This window comes from Aquarana catesbeiana, linkage group LG04, assembly GCF_042186555.1.
Source record: "Aquarana catesbeiana isolate 2022-GZ linkage group LG04, ASM4218655v1, whole genome shotgun sequence".
Taxonomy (NCBI): Eukaryota; Metazoa; Chordata; class Amphibia; order Anura; family Ranidae; genus Aquarana; species Aquarana catesbeiana.
The window spans coordinates 59,796,328-59,814,587 of NC_133327.1; the positions used below are offsets into that span (position 1 = coordinate 59,796,328).

Consider the following 18,260-nt stretch of genomic DNA (forward strand, 5'->3'; position numbering starts at 1 on the left):
ATATCATTTCTATGCTGATGACACACAAATCTATCTCTCCACCCCTCAACTCACTCCATCAGTCTCCTCACGCATCACTAACTTACTAACCGACATATCTGTATGGATGTCACACCACTTCCTCAAACTCAACTTGTCCAAAACCGAGCTTATAATATTTCCTCCCCCACGTGCCTCTTCCCCTGACTTCTCTGTGAAGAGCAATGGCAAAACCATCCACCCGTCCCCACATGTCAGGGTGCTAGGTGTTATCCTAGATTCTGAACTCTCCTTTCAGCCCCACATCCAATCACTTTCCAAAGCTTGCCGCCTCAACCTCCGCAACATCTCTAAACTACGTCCCTTTCTAACCAGTGAAACTACAAAGCTCCTGATTCACTCCCTGGTTATCTCTCGCCTTGACTACTGCAACTCACTCCTCATTGGCTTACCTTTAAATAGACTATCCCCCCTTCAGTCCATCATGAATGCTGCTGCCAGACTCATCCACCTTACAAACCGATCAGTGTCTGCTACCCCTCTCTGCCAATCCCTCCATTGGCTACCACTCGCCCAACGAATTAAATTCAAAATACTAACAATAAGTTACAAAGCCATCCACAACTGTGCCCCCAGCTACATCACTAACCTAGTCTCAAAATACCAACCTAAACGCCATCTCCGTTCCTCCCAAGATCTCCTGCTCTCTAGCTCCCTCATCACCTCCTCCCATATCCGCCTCCAGGACTTCTCCCGAGCCTCACCCATCCTCTGGAATTCCCTACCCCAATCTGTCAGACTGTCTCCAAATTTATCCACTTTTAGGCGATCCCTGAAGACTTTCCTCTTCAGAGAAGCCTATCCTGCCTCCATCTAACAACTGCATTATTTTCTCCATTAGCTCATCCCCCACAGCTATTACCCTTTTGTATAACTTGACCCTCCCTCCTAGATTGTAAGCTCTAACGAGCAGGGCCCTCTGATTCCTCCTGTATTGAATTGTATTGTACTTGTACTGTCTGCCCTAATGTTGTTGTAAAGCGCTGCGTAAACTGTCGGCTCTATATAAATCCTGTATAATAATAATAATAATAATAATAATATGATGTATAAACAGCGTGTAAAAAAAAAAAAAAAAAAGTAAGGCAGTTTACAACCGCTTTAAATTATTGCAGGGAGCCCAACCTACCTCCTGGGTATCTTGAATTGTCCTCCTCTAGATTGTAAGCTCATATTAACACCCTTACTGTGTCTTGTTAGCCAATGGTGGCTCAGCTAGAAAAAACTTTGTAGCTACCAGTAGCTTCAATTTCAAGATGGCATTGAGTCTCAGCAGACTGGTGACCTAGGTCTAATGACCGCTCTACTTAGAGAGGAAGTTCCAAAAGCAGAAAATCATGTAACAAGGAGCTTCAGTTCTTCCTAAAATCACAATGTAAGATCTAAAACTCAAATTACTGGCAAAGTGAATATGTTTGCTGAGCATTCTTTGTGTTGAATAGCCACGCCTGATTTACTTGTTGTCTGAAGTTTTTGGTGAAGGTTTTGGTGAAGGTTTTGGTGAATGAAATATGTAGTTGTGGTGGGTGAGTGTCGTACCTTGGTGGTGCTAATGTCTCCTCTAGGAACTCTTCTATCTTGTTCACATCTGTCTTCACCTCTCCGTTAAAGGTGAGAAAGGGAGGGTGAGTGCCCGGTGCGAGGTTGTGTAGATCTGCTGGCTTTCTGTAATACAAGTGTAGTAAAAACAATGGTGAGATGAAACACTGGTGGGATGAAACAGTAAGCCTCAGGAGTAAAGAGATTAGTTGTCCTGTATACATATAACCAATGTGAGGCATATCTCCTAACTTTTTGAGATGGGAAAGAGGGACACCTATCAACAAAAGTATGTAGGCATAGGACACACCCTCTGCCACGCCCCCTTAAAGGAGAATTGTACAAAAAAAAAAACAGGATTGGTTAAACCCACAGGTGCTTTTTTACCACTACTATTCCTTTATATTGGCTTTTGGAATTTAAAAATGCGACAATTTAGAAATAAGATGAAATCAGATCTGGCAATAGGATCACCTGTCCTTTTAGCCAATCAGGTGATGGGTGTGAGACCTGCTTCCCGATTTGGCCGGGAGGAGGATCAGTGTTGCAACAATGAATATTCATTCGCTGTTGCAACACAACTGAGTGGGCTCTGGACACAATGGTCTGCGACCCGAGCCCACCCTCTGGCTCTAATCAGGTGCTTCAAACCCCCCACCACCACCATAGGAAATCTTCCAATGGGGGCACTAGTTCTGATGACCTGAGGGTCACCAAGAAATTCCCTTAATTTGCAGGGATTTCCTGTCACTTCCTGTTTGGCTATGGGATAGGAAGTGAAGGGAAATCTCCGCAATGGGACACAGATAGTGGAAAAAAATAAATTGTACAGGGGTTTATAACCCTCCCTTGCTTTATCCAAAATTTAAAAAAAGGTTTGCCTATAGTTCTACTTTAAATGCGCTAACAAACTGAAACCAATACTCCAGGTTATATTTTATAAGCAGTAACTGCAAACATCTTGTTTCCTTTTGCAATAAAGGTTTTACGCTAATAAATAAAAGCTGACCATTCTGTTAAATGGTTTGCCTCATCCCTGTAAATGCAAGAAAGCTTGTTCTGTTGAAAAGTAACAGACTTACTGGCTGGATCACTAGATGAAAATAGAAGAAAGAAAACCTAAAAAAGAAAAATGCAGTCATCTCATATAAGAGTTAGTAAGCTGCAATATCATAAATGTTTGCAGTTGAGTTTGATACTGCTTTAACCTCCAGGTTTTGACTTGAGTTCCACTCTATTTTTATTTAACCTCTTGCTGCCCACATAATGCATACATGCGACAGCAAAGAGGGCAGGGGTTATTGCCACTGTGATAGCCAGGGGAGTTGCTAGGTCTCCAAAAGATTTGGGGCTAGAGCCCATATGAGCGTAGTAAAGAAAGTCATACGCTTGGGCGGGCATACACATGTATATACAGTAATATACGTGTGTGTGTATATATCCCCAGAGAGTCCCCCACTTACATCAGGGTCCCCAGAGAGGCTCTTCTCAGGATCACTGCAGAGACTCGGGGCTATGGGCCCTAGATTCGGGGCTATAGCCCCAAAAGCCACCCCCTAGTGACGCCACTGGTGACAGCCAATCACAGTCATCACGTGATCACACAGACCTTCTGTCCCCCAGGTGAAACAGCCTAGTTAAAAGGATACTGGGGCTTGACGGGAAGGGGTTAAGGTCCAAAAAAATGGAGCAAATACAGGGGGTCCCCGACCTACGAACATCCGACTTACGAACGACCCCTACTTACGAACGGGGCCCGAGTGACGTCACCGCGGCCTTGTCCGGCCTAGTGAAGCCTCCAGGATCCCCGGTCTTTCCTACGAGCGCTGCCCCGCGGAGGTGCACCGCGGCCGGCCTGCCTGGACACAGCATCTATCCATCTCCCTGCTGTGCCATCAGGTGAGCAGCCTGTAACAGCCTGTGAGCAGTACTGTAATATGCTTAATATGCAGTGTACTGTACCTGTTCCTCCTGTCCCTGCCGCCATGTAAAGAGTGAGAGGGGAGAGCTGTGCTCCTCCCCTCTCAGCTCTGACAGAAAATCTAGCAGTGCTAGGAGGTGACAGGGTCAATAAAGGGAACCTGTCACCTCCAATTGCTATCACACAGGGAATTGTTTTCTCCTGTGTGATAGCAATAAAGTTAAGTGAAAAAAAATTTATAAAAAAATAAAAAAAAATAAGAAATACAGTATTAATTAAATTAAAAAAAAAATAACAAAGTAATTAAAAAAAGTAAAGAATAATTAAAATAAAAAAAATTATACTGTCTGTATCCTCATTAGATGGATTTAATCTCACTTCCTGACTCTGAGACTGGATTTGTACTTAAAAAAGGTACTGTTCCGACTTACAAACAAATTCGACTTAAGAACAAACCTACAGTCCCTATCTCGTTCGTAACCCGGGGACCCCCTGTAGGGAGATGAGACATTTTCAGAAAAAATATAATATTTCTTTCTATTTATCACCAGGTCTAAAGTTGATCAAATGATAACTGATTAGAAGTTTCAACAGCATCAGTTGATGTTATTTTTCCATTATTTTTTTTAATGAAAATGGAATAGAAGAGAAAAAATTTAAAAACGTGTGATTGGTTGGCTTTCCAAATAAAAAAAATAAAAAAATCCCAGATCAACGAAATGCCTTAACTGGATTAAAATCAATCAGATGTATCTATGAGTGTGTTTGATAGGCTGGAGACACGCAAGCTGGATCTTACCTTTTCAGGTCAACTGTGGTTACATTGAAGACAACTCCTTTCAGCCAAAGGATCATAAAGAGGCGCTGAGAGAAGGGACAGTTTCCTATACTCTCTCCATCACTGCCAGCCTGAAAGAAAAGAAAATCCTCATTATAATGCATAGGAACCTGTATACACAATCAGGATTTACAGTTCTATGAAAGTAATAGCATCATTGGGCATAAAAATAGTCATTGTTCTACTGACCCTCATTACCAGACAAAAGTGCCTCCACCAACTTGTTAAAGTGAATGTAAACCAAAACTATTTTTTTTAGCTTTGGACAGAGTAGGGAAGGCTTAGAACCTCTGTCAGGTTATGGTTGGCCTGGAAGAAGTGTGGGCCACTGGATTGTCTGTCCTGTTTGTTACCTTGGTGCTGGCCCAAAAGGAGGTTCTCTTCTTTTTTTAATCAAGTAGCTTTTATTAAAGCTTTAACAAAACATACAAGACAATAAAAAGAAGCACGGATCAAAATAGGAATTAGAATGACGGATATAACATCAACACAAAACTATTAAAGCAGAAACAACACAATTATGTCTCGTAAAGTAACGATTACGCGTACATGCAATACATTACACCCTAATAACACAAAATTTCAGGATAAGATCAAAGCTACCCCTGAGAGCATATCTTTCAAATACAAACAATATCGCAATAAAACCTCTAATGGGTAAATAAATAAGAAAAAAAAGATGAAAACCACAGATCTAGAATAGTTTCAAACTACTATACAGATGGAGAAGGACTCCAAGATAGCATTACCAAACTTTTGCAATTGTGCAGATGTAGGAGGACAAGGAGACAACCCTCCTTTTAGCTATATGTTCATGGCAAGAAAAAAATGTGTGTCAGCATTAACCTAAATATCGGTGGTATAGGGTCCTCAGGAAAAATACCTAGAATTGTCATGTTAGGGTCTGGTAATAAAGTTATACTGCATAGATCTTGAACTGCAAAAGGAGGTTCTTGAGCAGTGATGTCCATGGGTCAGCACATACCTCAGGTACAGTACAAACTAATGTGCAAGGAGGAAAGCATCAGACAATTTTTAGTAAAATCCAGGAAAAGATTTCATTAAAAATCACATTTGATATCATCGGACGCCTTTCGTGGGTTACTTCACTAATTTATTTGAGCCCTCGACGCGTGTTGGATGTTACTGAACATGACATTTAATAAAATCAGTTTCTGAACTTCACAAATAAGTGCCACTTTCCTTCTTGCACATCAGCTTTTTATGGTGGTCTATGTCTCCATTAGGGAGATTCACCCTTTCTAACTGACAGTGGTCAGAAGTACTGAAAGTGAAGGAAACTCCAAAATCCTAAAGTGTCGCCAAAACAATTATAGAAGTGAAATCTTCCAATGTAGACACTGGTTCTGGTGACAATGACAACTGCCTACGCGGGAATTCCCCTCACTTTAGACAGATAATCTCTCACTCAAATAATTACATAGTAGGTAAGGTTTAATAAAGACAATAGTCCATCCAGTTCAACCTGTGTAGGTGTACATGTCTCTGTGTCTATAATTATTTCCCATATCCCTGTATGTTGTGTTCTTTAAGATGCACATCGAGGAGTCTTTTAAACATATCAATACTCTCCACTGCCACCACCAATTGTGGAAGAGAGTTCCACATCCTTATCGCCCTAACAGTGAAAAAACCCCTGCGCAGTTTAAGGTAAAACCGCCTCTCTTCCAGCCTCATTGTGTGGCCCTGTGCCCTCTTACACTCCCTGAGACTGAATCGTTTTTTTTTTCCCTACACTGGAATCACCATTGAGGTATTTGTAAATCGCTATCATGTCCCCTCTCAAGCGAAAATAAATTTAGTGCTTGTAGTCATTCCACGTAATTAAGGTCCTCCAATCCCCTTATTAATTTAGTTGCCCTTCTTTTGTCTCTGGGGTATATCCCCTTTTTATGCATGGTAAAATTCTGCCGGGTTTTGTAGCTGCAGCTTGACATTGCATACTATTGCTCAGTCTGTCTTCTACTAGGACCCCCAGATCTTTCCCTATCCTTGATTCCCCCAGAGTAGTTTTTGTTTATGTTTTTAGCCCCCAAGTGCATTACCTTACATTTCTCCACATTAAACCTCATTTGCCATGTAGTTGCCCACCCCATTATTTTGTTCAGGTCTTTCTATAAAATTTCTATATCCTGATGTGATGTTATTGCCCTGTTTTTTTTTGTTTTTTTTTTTTGCGTTTTCTGCAAAAACTGAGATTGAGTTATTTATCCCATCCCCTATATCATTTATGAATAAACTAAACAGAATTGGTCTCGAGACAGAGCCTTGGGGTACCCCACTTACCACTCCAGACCAGTCTGAGTACACGTTATTTAGCAACACCCTTTGGACACGCCTCTGTAACCAGTTATCTATCCAAGAATAAACCTTATGGTCTATACCTGCAGACCTCAGCTTGTAGATTAAGCATTTGTAGGAAATTGTATCAAATGCTTTTGCAAAATCCAGATACACCACATCCACAGGCCTCCCCATATCTAGATGGCAGCTCACTTCCTCATAGAATGCTAACAGATTGGCAGGAATGACCCTTTGTAAACCCATGATGATTACTACTAATGATACTGTTATCTTCAGCAAATTCTTGGATATAGTCCCTTATTATCCCCTCCAATAATTTACCTTCTATTGATGTTAGGCTGACTGGCCAGTAGTTTCCAGGAATATGTCTCTGCCCTTTTTTCTTTTTGATCAACAAAAACAAAATTGTATTGAAGAGAACACAAGGCATTACAAGGTATATATTACACATGCATGACATTTAGGTACATATAAAGATAGTGTCAGGAGCCTTAATTTTCTCAACAATATAAAAGTGTCGTTACTTGAAAGACAATGTTGTTATCAAACAACCATATAGATAAAATATATATCAATGGCCTAGTATTCATTCAACAAAGAACAAAATTAATATAGAAATTGAAAATAAAAATAAAATTATTAAACCAACCACATATCACCCGAGATTCAAATCCGTCGATCATGTAAATTAATCACAACATATTTCGCAGCTTGCTCCACCTTATAAGACTTCACTACCAACTTTATGTGTCCAATCATCCCAGCAGCAGCCTATCCAGAGCCAGCTGTGGTGGTGCCACCTCTGGGGAATTTAACCAACTCTGCCATACTCTGCCTTTTTTAATATTAGTACCACATTGGAGAAAAGCCAATCAGCTGGTACAATTCCTGCCAGTATGCTCTCCGCAAAGTTTAGGGCACTCGGGTGTAAACCATCTGGTATCTGGTTCTGGTGATTTATTTGTGTTACGCTTATCTAGTCTTTTCTTGACTCCGGCCTCTGTTAGCCACAAGGGTACACCCTGTGATGTGTTACTAACAATACTGTCGTGATCAGTATATCCCTCCTTTTGCTGTGTAAAAACTGAGGAGATAAAAGCATTTAGTACAGTTGCCTTCTCTACCCCATCTGTAACCATCCTCCCTTCATCATCTTTTATGTGTGCTTTCATGAAAAAGGTCATAAAAAACAGGGGCAAATAGAGTGGGGGAAGTACCCCCTATCTCAGAGATATGCAATTAGCGGATCTCCAGCTGTTGCAAAACTACAAGTCCCATCATGCCTCTGCCTCTGGGTGTCAGGCTTGTGGCTGTCAGCGTCTTGCTATGCCTCATGGGACTTGTAGTCCTGCAACAGCTGGAGGGCTGCTAATTGCATATCCCTGTTCTATCTGATTATTTGTTAATTTACCGACTCACCCACTAACTTTTGATAGGGTGCGGTCCTCGTAACCAAAACACATGTACCAAAAACTCTTAGACTAGGAAGTCCAAAAAAAGTGGTTAATTCCAGAGGACCAAACAAGGTCATATGTGGTCCTCTGAAGGTAACTACTTTTTTGGACTTCCCTTAAGCTGGCCATACATGAATGGTATATTGTTCAAAAAAACTTTGTTTTGTTATAAAGATCTGTCGAACGACTGTGTGGTAATGCCATCCTTGTATCAAAATGTTTTCCACACTTGACAACATATTATCGATCGTTAACGACATAAATTGTAAATTTTTTACCAATTGATCACAAGATCAACAGTAATGATGTAAAGATTTTTGACCTTTGTGAACCCTCACACTCTCAAACTGTATTCATTTTGCAAGTAAGAACACCTGAGATATACATCAACTATCGCTTGAGCCCTTGTTCCGTTGGATGCTCAAAAGAAGAGGAAAGTAGCAATTGCAATGCTGGCAATGATGGTACTGGAAAAGGAGGAACAAAGAAAGAAAAAAAGAAAAGCAAGAGTACTTCAGGGTAACATTTCACATGCACATGCGCTGTACACTTTTTTGAACTGTATACCGACGGCTCCGGTAAGCGGCGGGGACTACCGAAGCGTGGCGGGAGGCCCCACTCCCGCCCCCGATAAAAGTGAGCTTGCGGGGAACCTGCTGCAGAGACCACTTTTATCTGAAAGCTGACCACCCGCTGTTGAAGAGGATACCGGAGTTATGGCAGCTATCTGCTGCCATAACAATGGTATTCCACTTCAAACAGCGGACATACAATGATCCGGAAAGGTCCGGAAGTAGTTAAATCCCAAGTGCTATTTTTTTACCACTATTATTCCTTTATACTGGCTTTTGAAATTTACAAATGCAGCAATTTAGAAATTGAATGAAAGGTTTAGTACTGGTTTAGTACTTTATTTGTAAGATAAATATTGCATTTTATATACAATTATATAGATCAGACCAAAATGGGGGACAAATAAGGAGGAAAGAGGGACAGAAGGACTTTGTTCCAAATCAGGGACAGTCCCTCGAAATCAGGGACAGTTGGGAGCTATGTAACTGTAGTGTCTACCATCATGTTGTAGAGCACTGTGTAAACTGTTAGCACTATATAAATCCTGTATAATAATAATAATATTAATAATAATAATAATAGAGGTTCAAGAAAACATGGGAGAACATGAGATTCAATTTGGCACCTGTCACTGGCTACACAGGAATGGAAGCTGTTTGAGGGCACCACCAGCCCAGAGAATCCCATTCCACCTCGTGTCTACCCACTCCCTTCTTCCATGCTTCACCATTGGTCCCCATTGGCTGTCACCCTTCCTTAATTGTCATCGTTAGGTGAGTTGCAGTGGTTGATTTACTAAAGGAATAGAGAATATTAACTTTTAAAAGTGGATATTCACAGAGTTTCGTACATAAGGTGAAGCTGTGTTCACGTCGATCACCCCTTCAAGAAAAAACGCGATCTTACTGTAATCTTACTAAGCCCAATAAACATTCACTTTGCTGGGTGAACTGTCCCTACTAAAGCATGCCCAATGACACAAATCGAATATGTGTTTGTTCAGGGTCAGTGACCTACTAAATAGTGAAGGAAGGATGGAGATGGCAGCTGTGGACCTTACAATTTCCAACGTGTGAACAATGGCAGTACCCACATTTCTACAAAATATACAATATTAAAAAATAGAATATGAAAAACACACAACAAATAGAATGAAAGATGAGTAAAGTGAACTTCAATTTAACGCCACGCACTTCTGTTCTTCATTACTGGCAGACTGAACTAGTCCAATACTGTGTGCATTTGTCATAGCTGTAACCAAATTTGGCCCGCCATAGACCTAGCTTACTGGATTATGTTTTTGGGGTGTCGTTAGGATTATATTGGCACCTTCAGCAGATCTCACACCCATTGCATTTTGAACACAGTACTGGATACGCGCATGAAAAGTGAATTTGGAGTGTGAACGAGCCCTAAAGAAGATGGCAAGTATTGGACTGAAACATATGTTTGAGAGTAGCATGAACAACCCATTCAATTTAGCAAAAAGCATTTTACAAAACATCATATCAATACTTTATGTAGCACCCTGGTCCTAAACAGGGCTGCTAGTAAATCTAGTTGTGCTAGGTGGCAATTAGCTTTGCTAATTTGTAGGGTGATCCACTGACTTTTGCCCTAAACCTGAATCTGGTGCATCTCTCTCTTCTATCACTAGGTGGCGCTGCCGCCTGTGGCATTAGAATGACAAGGGCATAGTAAATTTGGGTTAGGAGTGTATAGGTTGTCCCAGCCAATTGGTAGAAGTCTCTTTGGCCCCATGGCCTGCTGCAAGAGCCTATTTATTCAGGAGGAGTTCTGTGCCACCCGGATGGCTGTCTGGGTGGACATGTGCTGTATTGTTCCCTGTTGCTAGGCCACAAGCCTGAGGCTTATCCGGGAGCACCTAGCTTCTAGGCTGTCTGAGGCCTATCCAGGACTGTGAGGAGCAACGTGGGGTTGGGGCTTCAGGTCAGGAGCCTAACCAAGTTGTCGAGGTTTCACCAAATGGGGAACCAAATGTTGCCGGAGGTGAAGGAGAAGAGACGACCACTCCTGTTGCCAGAGGCAAGTGAGGATCAAGGTCAGAGGTGAAGGAGAAACAGTTGCCACCAAGGAACAAACACTCCTGTTATCAGAGGCCAGTTTATGAAGTCTGAAGAAGTACCAGAGCAGCCATTTTCACTAGCCGGGGACGGTGAAGAAGTGGGAAAACTTCAGCAGAATCAAGTCAGGGACCCAGCAGGTAGCCTGGGTGAAGCTTGAGAAGTATACAGTGGGTTAGCTGTGGAAGAGCTCAGGTGATCCAGCGGTGGCTGGGGTCTTGGAAGTCTAGTGAAAGAGACTGGGAGCTCAGTGTGAAGATCTACAGTGGGATACTGTGAGATGTGAGAGCAGATCCATATTGACTGTTGAGAGCTCAGTTGCTATAGGAGACAGCGGTTGCTACAAGATATAGACTTCTGCATTCAGCTTAAAGGCCCTTGTTCTGTATTGTCTGCCTAGTTCTATTTTTGTCTGCGGAGTTTGCCTTAATTGCTATTGCAAGGGTGTCCTGTGCCCTAAACCCTCTCTCCCCATTGTTCCTGTTAAGAAAAAATAAAAAATCTTTATTTGTTCATTTTTACAAAAGGTGACTGGCACCCAATCTTTTCATCTTGCACCACACCCACTATGCCTAGTAACCTGCACCTTGTGGAGGAATGTCAGTTCTCCCTGACTCTGGGGGTCACCATTAGGCCTTTGGAAATCGGGGAGTCTGCTACATTTATAAAGATTTTTGCAGCGCTCACATCACCACTGATGCTTTGCCCTGTGCTCTTCCTCTTTTCTCAGTGGGATTAGTCTACTGACATACAGTAGCTACCAGTATCAGGCAGTATTAGCTTATTCTCCAAACTGACAACACCTTTAGGATGTGCGAAGCAGCGTGATGACGTCACTACTGTGATGAAGAGACTCACATCGGAGGGCCGACAACGCTGCTGTGAATTCATCAGTACAGCAATATCATTGGTGGCCCTCTACAGGAAGCCTAGAATTCCAAGAAGCACAGGTAGATTCAATAGGTACATGAGATGAACTGAGGAGGACTTTTCATGATTAACTAGTTTTGATTGCATAATCAAAGGAACATGAATGTACAAATCAATATTGTTTTTGGGGTGGATTTCTACTTTATAACCTAAGTTTAGTTAAATAAAATTTAAAAAAATTAAAAATCAGTACAAGGGATAGTACTTACACTCAATGAGAAGTGTTCCTTGATCTGGTGGCTGCTTTCATAGTTGAAATCTTTTGTCCTCTGCCCACCTCCTGCGTTACCCTGCAGCACTAGAAGATTACCGCTGCAGCCATCCAACCTTTCACAGGCCCTTTCCACCCCCCTCCTCCATTCATAGAAGCTGTACTATAGCTTTCATCAATGAAAAGCGCTATATGAATGGAGAATAAGGAGATGAATAGTCAGCCTCCTCCATTCATAGTGTTTTTCGCTAATGGAAGCTACTGTATAGTACAGTTTCTATGAATAGAGGGGGAAGGGGTGGAAAGGTGGGCATAGTTGGTACACTTGACAAATACATGTGACAGGTCCATGGGCTGTATTAAAGCCCAACTCTGGGCAAATAAATAAAAAATCATCCCTTGCAGTGGGACTGTGCCCGCACTGCAATGGTTAATTGCTTGTTCATGTCTAGGCTCTAGGGCAGGGGTCTCCAAACTTTCTAAACAATGGGCCAGTTTATTGGTTCTGACGTTATGGGGGGCGGACTGTGGCCAGCAGGAGTGGAAATTCTCCTGGCATCAGTGGGAGTAAACATCACCCCATTTGGTATGTGAAGGAGGAATAGTGCCTTATGGTTGGTATCATTGTGAGGAAAAGTGTCCCATTGTTGAGGTCATTGGGAGAAATGGTGCCCCATTGTTGATGTCAGTTGGCAGAAGTGTGTCTTGTATCAGTGGGAGGAATTGTGCCCCAAGGGCCAGATACAGGCATGAAAAGGGCCACATATGGCCCCTGGGCCACAGTTTGGACACCACTGCTCTAGGGGAACAATGAAAGGAATAATTCTTACCTGATCCTCCGCTCCTCCCCGCAGCTATACCAGTCTCCGCAGCTTCTGCACCCTCGCGTTACAATGGTCTGGGGTCCTAATGTCATCAAGACTGAAACAGATTCCATAGCCCTGAATTAGACGTGAGGACACGGAGGGACAGTTCACTGCGGGGGGGGGGGGGCACTGTCTGCCAGGGGGAGCAGAGGATCAGGTAAGTAAAGCTGTTTCTCCTCCCCCCCCCCCCCCGGACAAAATGAACTATTAACCCTTGTGGGCACAGTCCCACTGAAAGGGATCATTTATTTTCTGCCGGAGTTGGACTGAAATAAATAAATAAATAAACATAAAAAAACCGCTGACAGGTAGGATTTTTATGACAGAAGAGACCCTATTGGTCTCTTCTGTCTAAATTTCTCTCTTTTTTCTTGTCAAGTTAATGTGGACATGCGCATACCTCCCAAATTTTTGCGATAGGAATGAGGAACACCTATCAGCAAAAGCATGCAGGCATAGGACACACCCCTTGCCACACCCCCTTAAAGGAGAATTGTACAAAAAAAACAAGATTTGTTAAACCCACAAGTGCTTTTTTTACCACTACTATTCCTTTATATTGGCTTTTGGAATTTACAAATGCAGCAATTTAGAAATCAGATGAAAGGTTTAGCACTGGGAAACACTTTTTGATAAATAAAAACGCATTTTATGTACAACTATATAGATCAGACCAAAATGAGGGACAAATGAGGAGGAATGAGGGACAGAGGGACATTGCTCCAAATCAGGGACAGTCCCTCGAAATCAGGCACAGTTGGAAGCTATGCATGGGCAGAGCAGCATACATTTAGGGCACCATTGGTGCGCATGCGCGGAAGTGACATCATCACGGTCCTACCAATCAACAGTCTGAACCGAAAGGTGATAATTGTTTGCTGCAAATAGTGCAGCTATTGATATAATGACAAATACTAAACACTGATGCATTGTGCAGAAATAGCAGCAAGCTCTGTATATAGGAGAATAGTAAAGAAGCTTTATCATTCTAAGTCATACATATCCCGGGGACACAGGTGGAATACATCTGTCTTCAGTCTTCAAACTATTTCCCTTCAAAACAGAGAAAATTCCTCCATCCCCAGAGACAGGTCCACGGGAGGGGCGGTGATAAGGTCAAAGGGGAAGATAGTTGGAAACCTCCCTAATGTGCACATACATGTTTTCCTATGACTGTGTTCTATAATCTTCCAGATTTATCTGTCACTACCATCCCCACCTTTCCTGTATTGCTATGCCTGATACAGCGATGGAAAAAGGATTCACTGACAAAGGAGGCTTCCCCATGAACCGAGTCAAAAGGGTTTGTTAACATAGAACGTGGAAGGGTCAGAAACTCTATTTATATTGCAGTGTCCCATTTGGAAAGATTTCCCCTCACTTCCTGTTCTGTCTGACTTCCATCACATAGACAGGAAGTGAAAAGAAATCTCAGAGAGCAATACAACTGCACTGAGGTTCTAACCCTTCCTCACTCTTTTGAAAAAGTCTTTTATTGTTTTCTGCACCCACAGTGGGTAGATTTCCCTTGACTTCCTGTTTAGTCTTACACCCTTTGAACTTTTTGCTGCCACAGCTGATTTTGCAAGCATGTTTTTAAAATCATATTAGGACTGAAGATTACTTAAAACCCCCAAACAGTATATATTTTCTGAAAGCAGACACCCTAGAGCCGGGATATGCATTAAGCGGACTACAAGTCCCATGAGGCATAGCAAGAATCTGACAGCCACAAGCATGACACCCAGAGGCAGAGGCATGATGGGACTTGTAGTTTTGCATCAGCTGGATGTCCGCTAATTGCATATCCCTGCCCTAGAGGAAAAAATAGTGGTAGTTCCGATTTTTTATGTCAAGCAATATTAGCATAGTGGTTTATGAAAAGCAAAATTCCAGTTGAAAAAACACACTAAATATAATTTTAGGGTGCACAAATGCAATATACAGTGACTTGAATAAGTATTCACACCCCTTGAAATTTTCCACATTTTGTCATGTTACAACCAAAAACATAAATGTATTTTATTGGGGTTTTATGTGATAGACCAACACAAAGTGGCACATAATTGTGAAGTGGAAGGAAAATGATAAATGGTTTTCAATTTTTTTTACAAATAAATATGTGAAAAGTGTGGTGTACATTTGTATTCAGCCCCCCTGAGTCAATACTTTGTAGAACCGCCTTTCACTACAGTTACAGCTGCAAGTCTTTTGGGGGATGTCTCTACACATGTCTTTGCACATCTAGAGAGTGACATTTTTGCCCATTCTTCTTTGCAAAATAGCTCAAGATCTGTTAGATTGGATGGAGAGCATCTGTGAACAACAGAAGCTCAGATTCTCAATTGGATTTAGGTCTGGACTTTGACAGGGCCATTCTTTTTTTTTTTTTTCTTTTTTCCCCCCATACCCCCCGCCCTCCTCTCCCCTCTCCCCTCTCCCCCGCAGACTCTTATCCTCTCTTCCAGTCCTTAACAACCTTACTTTACTCCCCTTGGGCTATCTTAACACTGCTTCCGCAAATTTCTCAGTTTTTTTGAAAGCCCCCCATGGATTCCACTTTCCCTTCTCTCCCTCTTGGCTCCTATCTAGGTGTTCTTTCCACTCCATTCTCCATAATCTATAAATTTCGTCTACTTTTGTGATCCAATCCTTAATCTTTGGAGGTTCTACTTCTTGCCATTTCTTTGGGATTACATTTTTAGCGGCATTAAGTAAAATAGGTGTCAATGAGGACTTATACCCCTTCTTCCCTCCTTCCAGGCCGTGAAACAGGCAGCTCCAAGGGTCAAACCGTATACTCTTCCCTGTTATCCCCTCTATCAACCCTGTCACTTCCTGCCAGTAAGTCTTGATTTTGGGGCAATCCCACCATAAGTGCGCCATTGTACCAGGACCTCCACACCCTCGCCAACAGTTAGGGGATTTATCTAGAGAGAATTTACTCACTCTAGCCGGGGTCATATACCACCGGGCTATACACTTGTAGTTGCTCTCCCTTGTTTTCATATCTACTGCCGTCCCATGCGTAGCTTCGAGGATTTGCTTCTCCATTTCCCTGTCACATTGAGATCCCAAGTCCTCCTCCCATTTTCTGATGAACGGGGGCGGATCCTGTCCGCCCCTACTCATCAGAATTTTATACACCTCCGAAACCGTCTTTTTTAATTCTTCTCTAAGTGCCATTTTCTCTAACCCCCTGTAGTTCGCCTCCTCCCTTAAGGGGCCTGGGAGACTTCTAATAAAGTGTTTTAATTGACTATACCGCCACCCATTTATTAACAACACCTCCCTTAGTGTTTTCAATTCTTCCAGTGTTTTTAATTTACCTCTGCTTATTATATCCCTTATCTGTGTTCCCTTCTCAAAAATCCAATTCCCTCCTATCGATCCCATCCCTGGGGGAAAAAACGGGTTATTTTTTATATAAATTAAAGGTGAGTTATAGTCCCATTTATGTAATTGGTGAATCTGGTCCCACAATTTAAATGTATGGTAGTTATATAGTGTGTATCTTTACCTAAATTCCTGTAGTGTGGTGGGTTCCAAATCATATGGCTCAAACATACCTTACTCAACCCTATTTCTAAATTCACCCTCCTTTTATTATTACTACTCTTACCCCACTCAAGTGCTCGAGCTATTACAATTGCTCTATAATAATTTCTGAAATCGGGGAGAGCTAACCCCCCACGTGCTTTCTCTCTACATAACACCCCGTGCGCAATTCTCGGTTTCTTGTTACCCCACACATATCTGTTAATTAACTCCGACAGGACCCTTGACTGGGCCATTCTAACTCATGGATATGCTTTGATCTAAACCATTCCATTGTAGCTCTGGCTGTATGTTTAGGGTTGTTGTCCTGCTGGAAGGTGAACCTCCGCCCCAGTCTCAAGTCTTTTGCAGACTCTAAAGCACGATCGGATTGTTAGCCAACAAAACCGTGGACTTTTGTCTGAAGGGCGTTGGTCCAAACTTGTCTTGCATACACACGGCACACAATTGTTGGCCAACAATCACAAACGTAGTGATGTACTAGATGTACTACATGGTTTTTCAGCTCTTTAGCGCCACCCTTTGGGCTCCTTCTGCTAATTTCATGTTAGTAGAAGTTTGGTGAGTGTTGATTCGCGCTTTTCTTTTCGCGCTTTTCAGTTAGTTTCAACCAGCCATGTTGCGGAATCAGAGGAGATAACGTGTTATTTATTATTGGCCTTGGAGTTATTGCTTTGACATAATTTTTTTGGTTGAATAATGATTTGATTTAGTATATTTTCTATATTTTTGGATGCATAGAATGCACTTTTTGGTTAAGTTCTATTGGCAGATAGCATGTCTTATTTTATTTGTTTTCTTTTTTTAATGCACAATAAAAAAATTGTGTGGAATGATACTTGGCTATGTGTTTTACTTCAAATGACAGTTTGGGAGTAGGTAGATCTTTGATCTTATAAACTACGGAATAATGGTGTTGTGGTAACTTGCCCCCAAAAAAAAATTATATTATTCTTGAGATCACTAGAAAAAAAAAGCTTTTGAAAATTAGTTTGCAATAACTCCATCAGTATCACCAGCAAAGCAGCTTCATTATTATCCCATTAAAGAAGAAGAGAATTGTGCGCTGCATTTGGAGATTTCATAATTTGCCACGTCACCAATGTTAATTCTCCATTACAAACGCTACTTTACAAGACTGACCAATTCTGGCTCGTCCTTGCTTCGGAGCATGCGTGTTTGTACTTTGGCCTTTTCTCCGACAGACTTGTGCACACACGCTCGGAAAACCCGACAACAGACATTTGTCTGCGGAAAATTTTAAAACCTGCTATCCAACATTTGTCCGCGGAAAATCTAACAACAATTGTCCGATGGAGCGTACAAACGGTCGGATTTTCTGGCAGCAGCCTGTCATCACACATCGTACGCACAAATCCAATCGTGTGTATGAGGCTTAACAGGTTTTCTTCTAAGGTTGCGCTGTATTTGGCTCCATCCATTTTCCCATCAACTCTGACCTGCTTCCCTGTCCCTGCTGAAGAAAATCATCCCCACAACATGATGCTGCCACCACCATGTTTCACGGTGGGGATAGTGTGTTCAGGGTGATGTGCAGTGTTATGCCTCGTATACATGATCGGACTTTCCGACAACAAAACCGTGGAATTTTGTCCGAAGGGCGTTGTCTCAAACTTGTCTTGCATACACACGAACACACAAATGTTGGCCAACAATTATGAACGTAGTGATGTACTAGACGTACTAAGTGGTTATTTAGCTCTTTAGAGCCACCCTTTGGGCTCCTTCTGCTAATTTCGTGTTAGTAGAAGTTTAGTGAGTGTTGATTTGCGCTTTTCCTTTTGCGCTTTTCATTCAGAGCTTTTCAGTTCGCGTTTTTCATGTCGTGCTTTTCAGTTCGTTTCTGAACGGCCGTTCGTCAACGATTGCGGAATCGGAAGAGATAACGTGTTATTTAGTAT

At 42.0% G+C, this 18,260-nt stretch overlaps 1 protein-coding gene across 2 annotated transcripts in view; it reads right to left on the bottom strand.

The window, feature by feature from the left end:
- CLIC5 (chloride intracellular channel 5) overlaps positions 1-18,260 on the bottom strand; it is a 204,587-nt gene that overhangs the window by 60,820 nt on the left and 125,507 nt on the right. For both annotated transcript variants that reach the window (XM_073625243.1, XM_073625244.1), the window contains exons 2-3: positions 4,299-4,408; positions 1,579-1,704 (exon numbers count right to left, since the gene is read on the bottom strand). In XM_073625243.1, the coding sequence (XP_073481344.1) occupies positions 1,579-1,704; positions 4,299-4,408 (236 nt within the window). The remainder of the gene's footprint in view (positions 1-1,578; positions 1,705-4,298; positions 4,409-18,260) is intronic.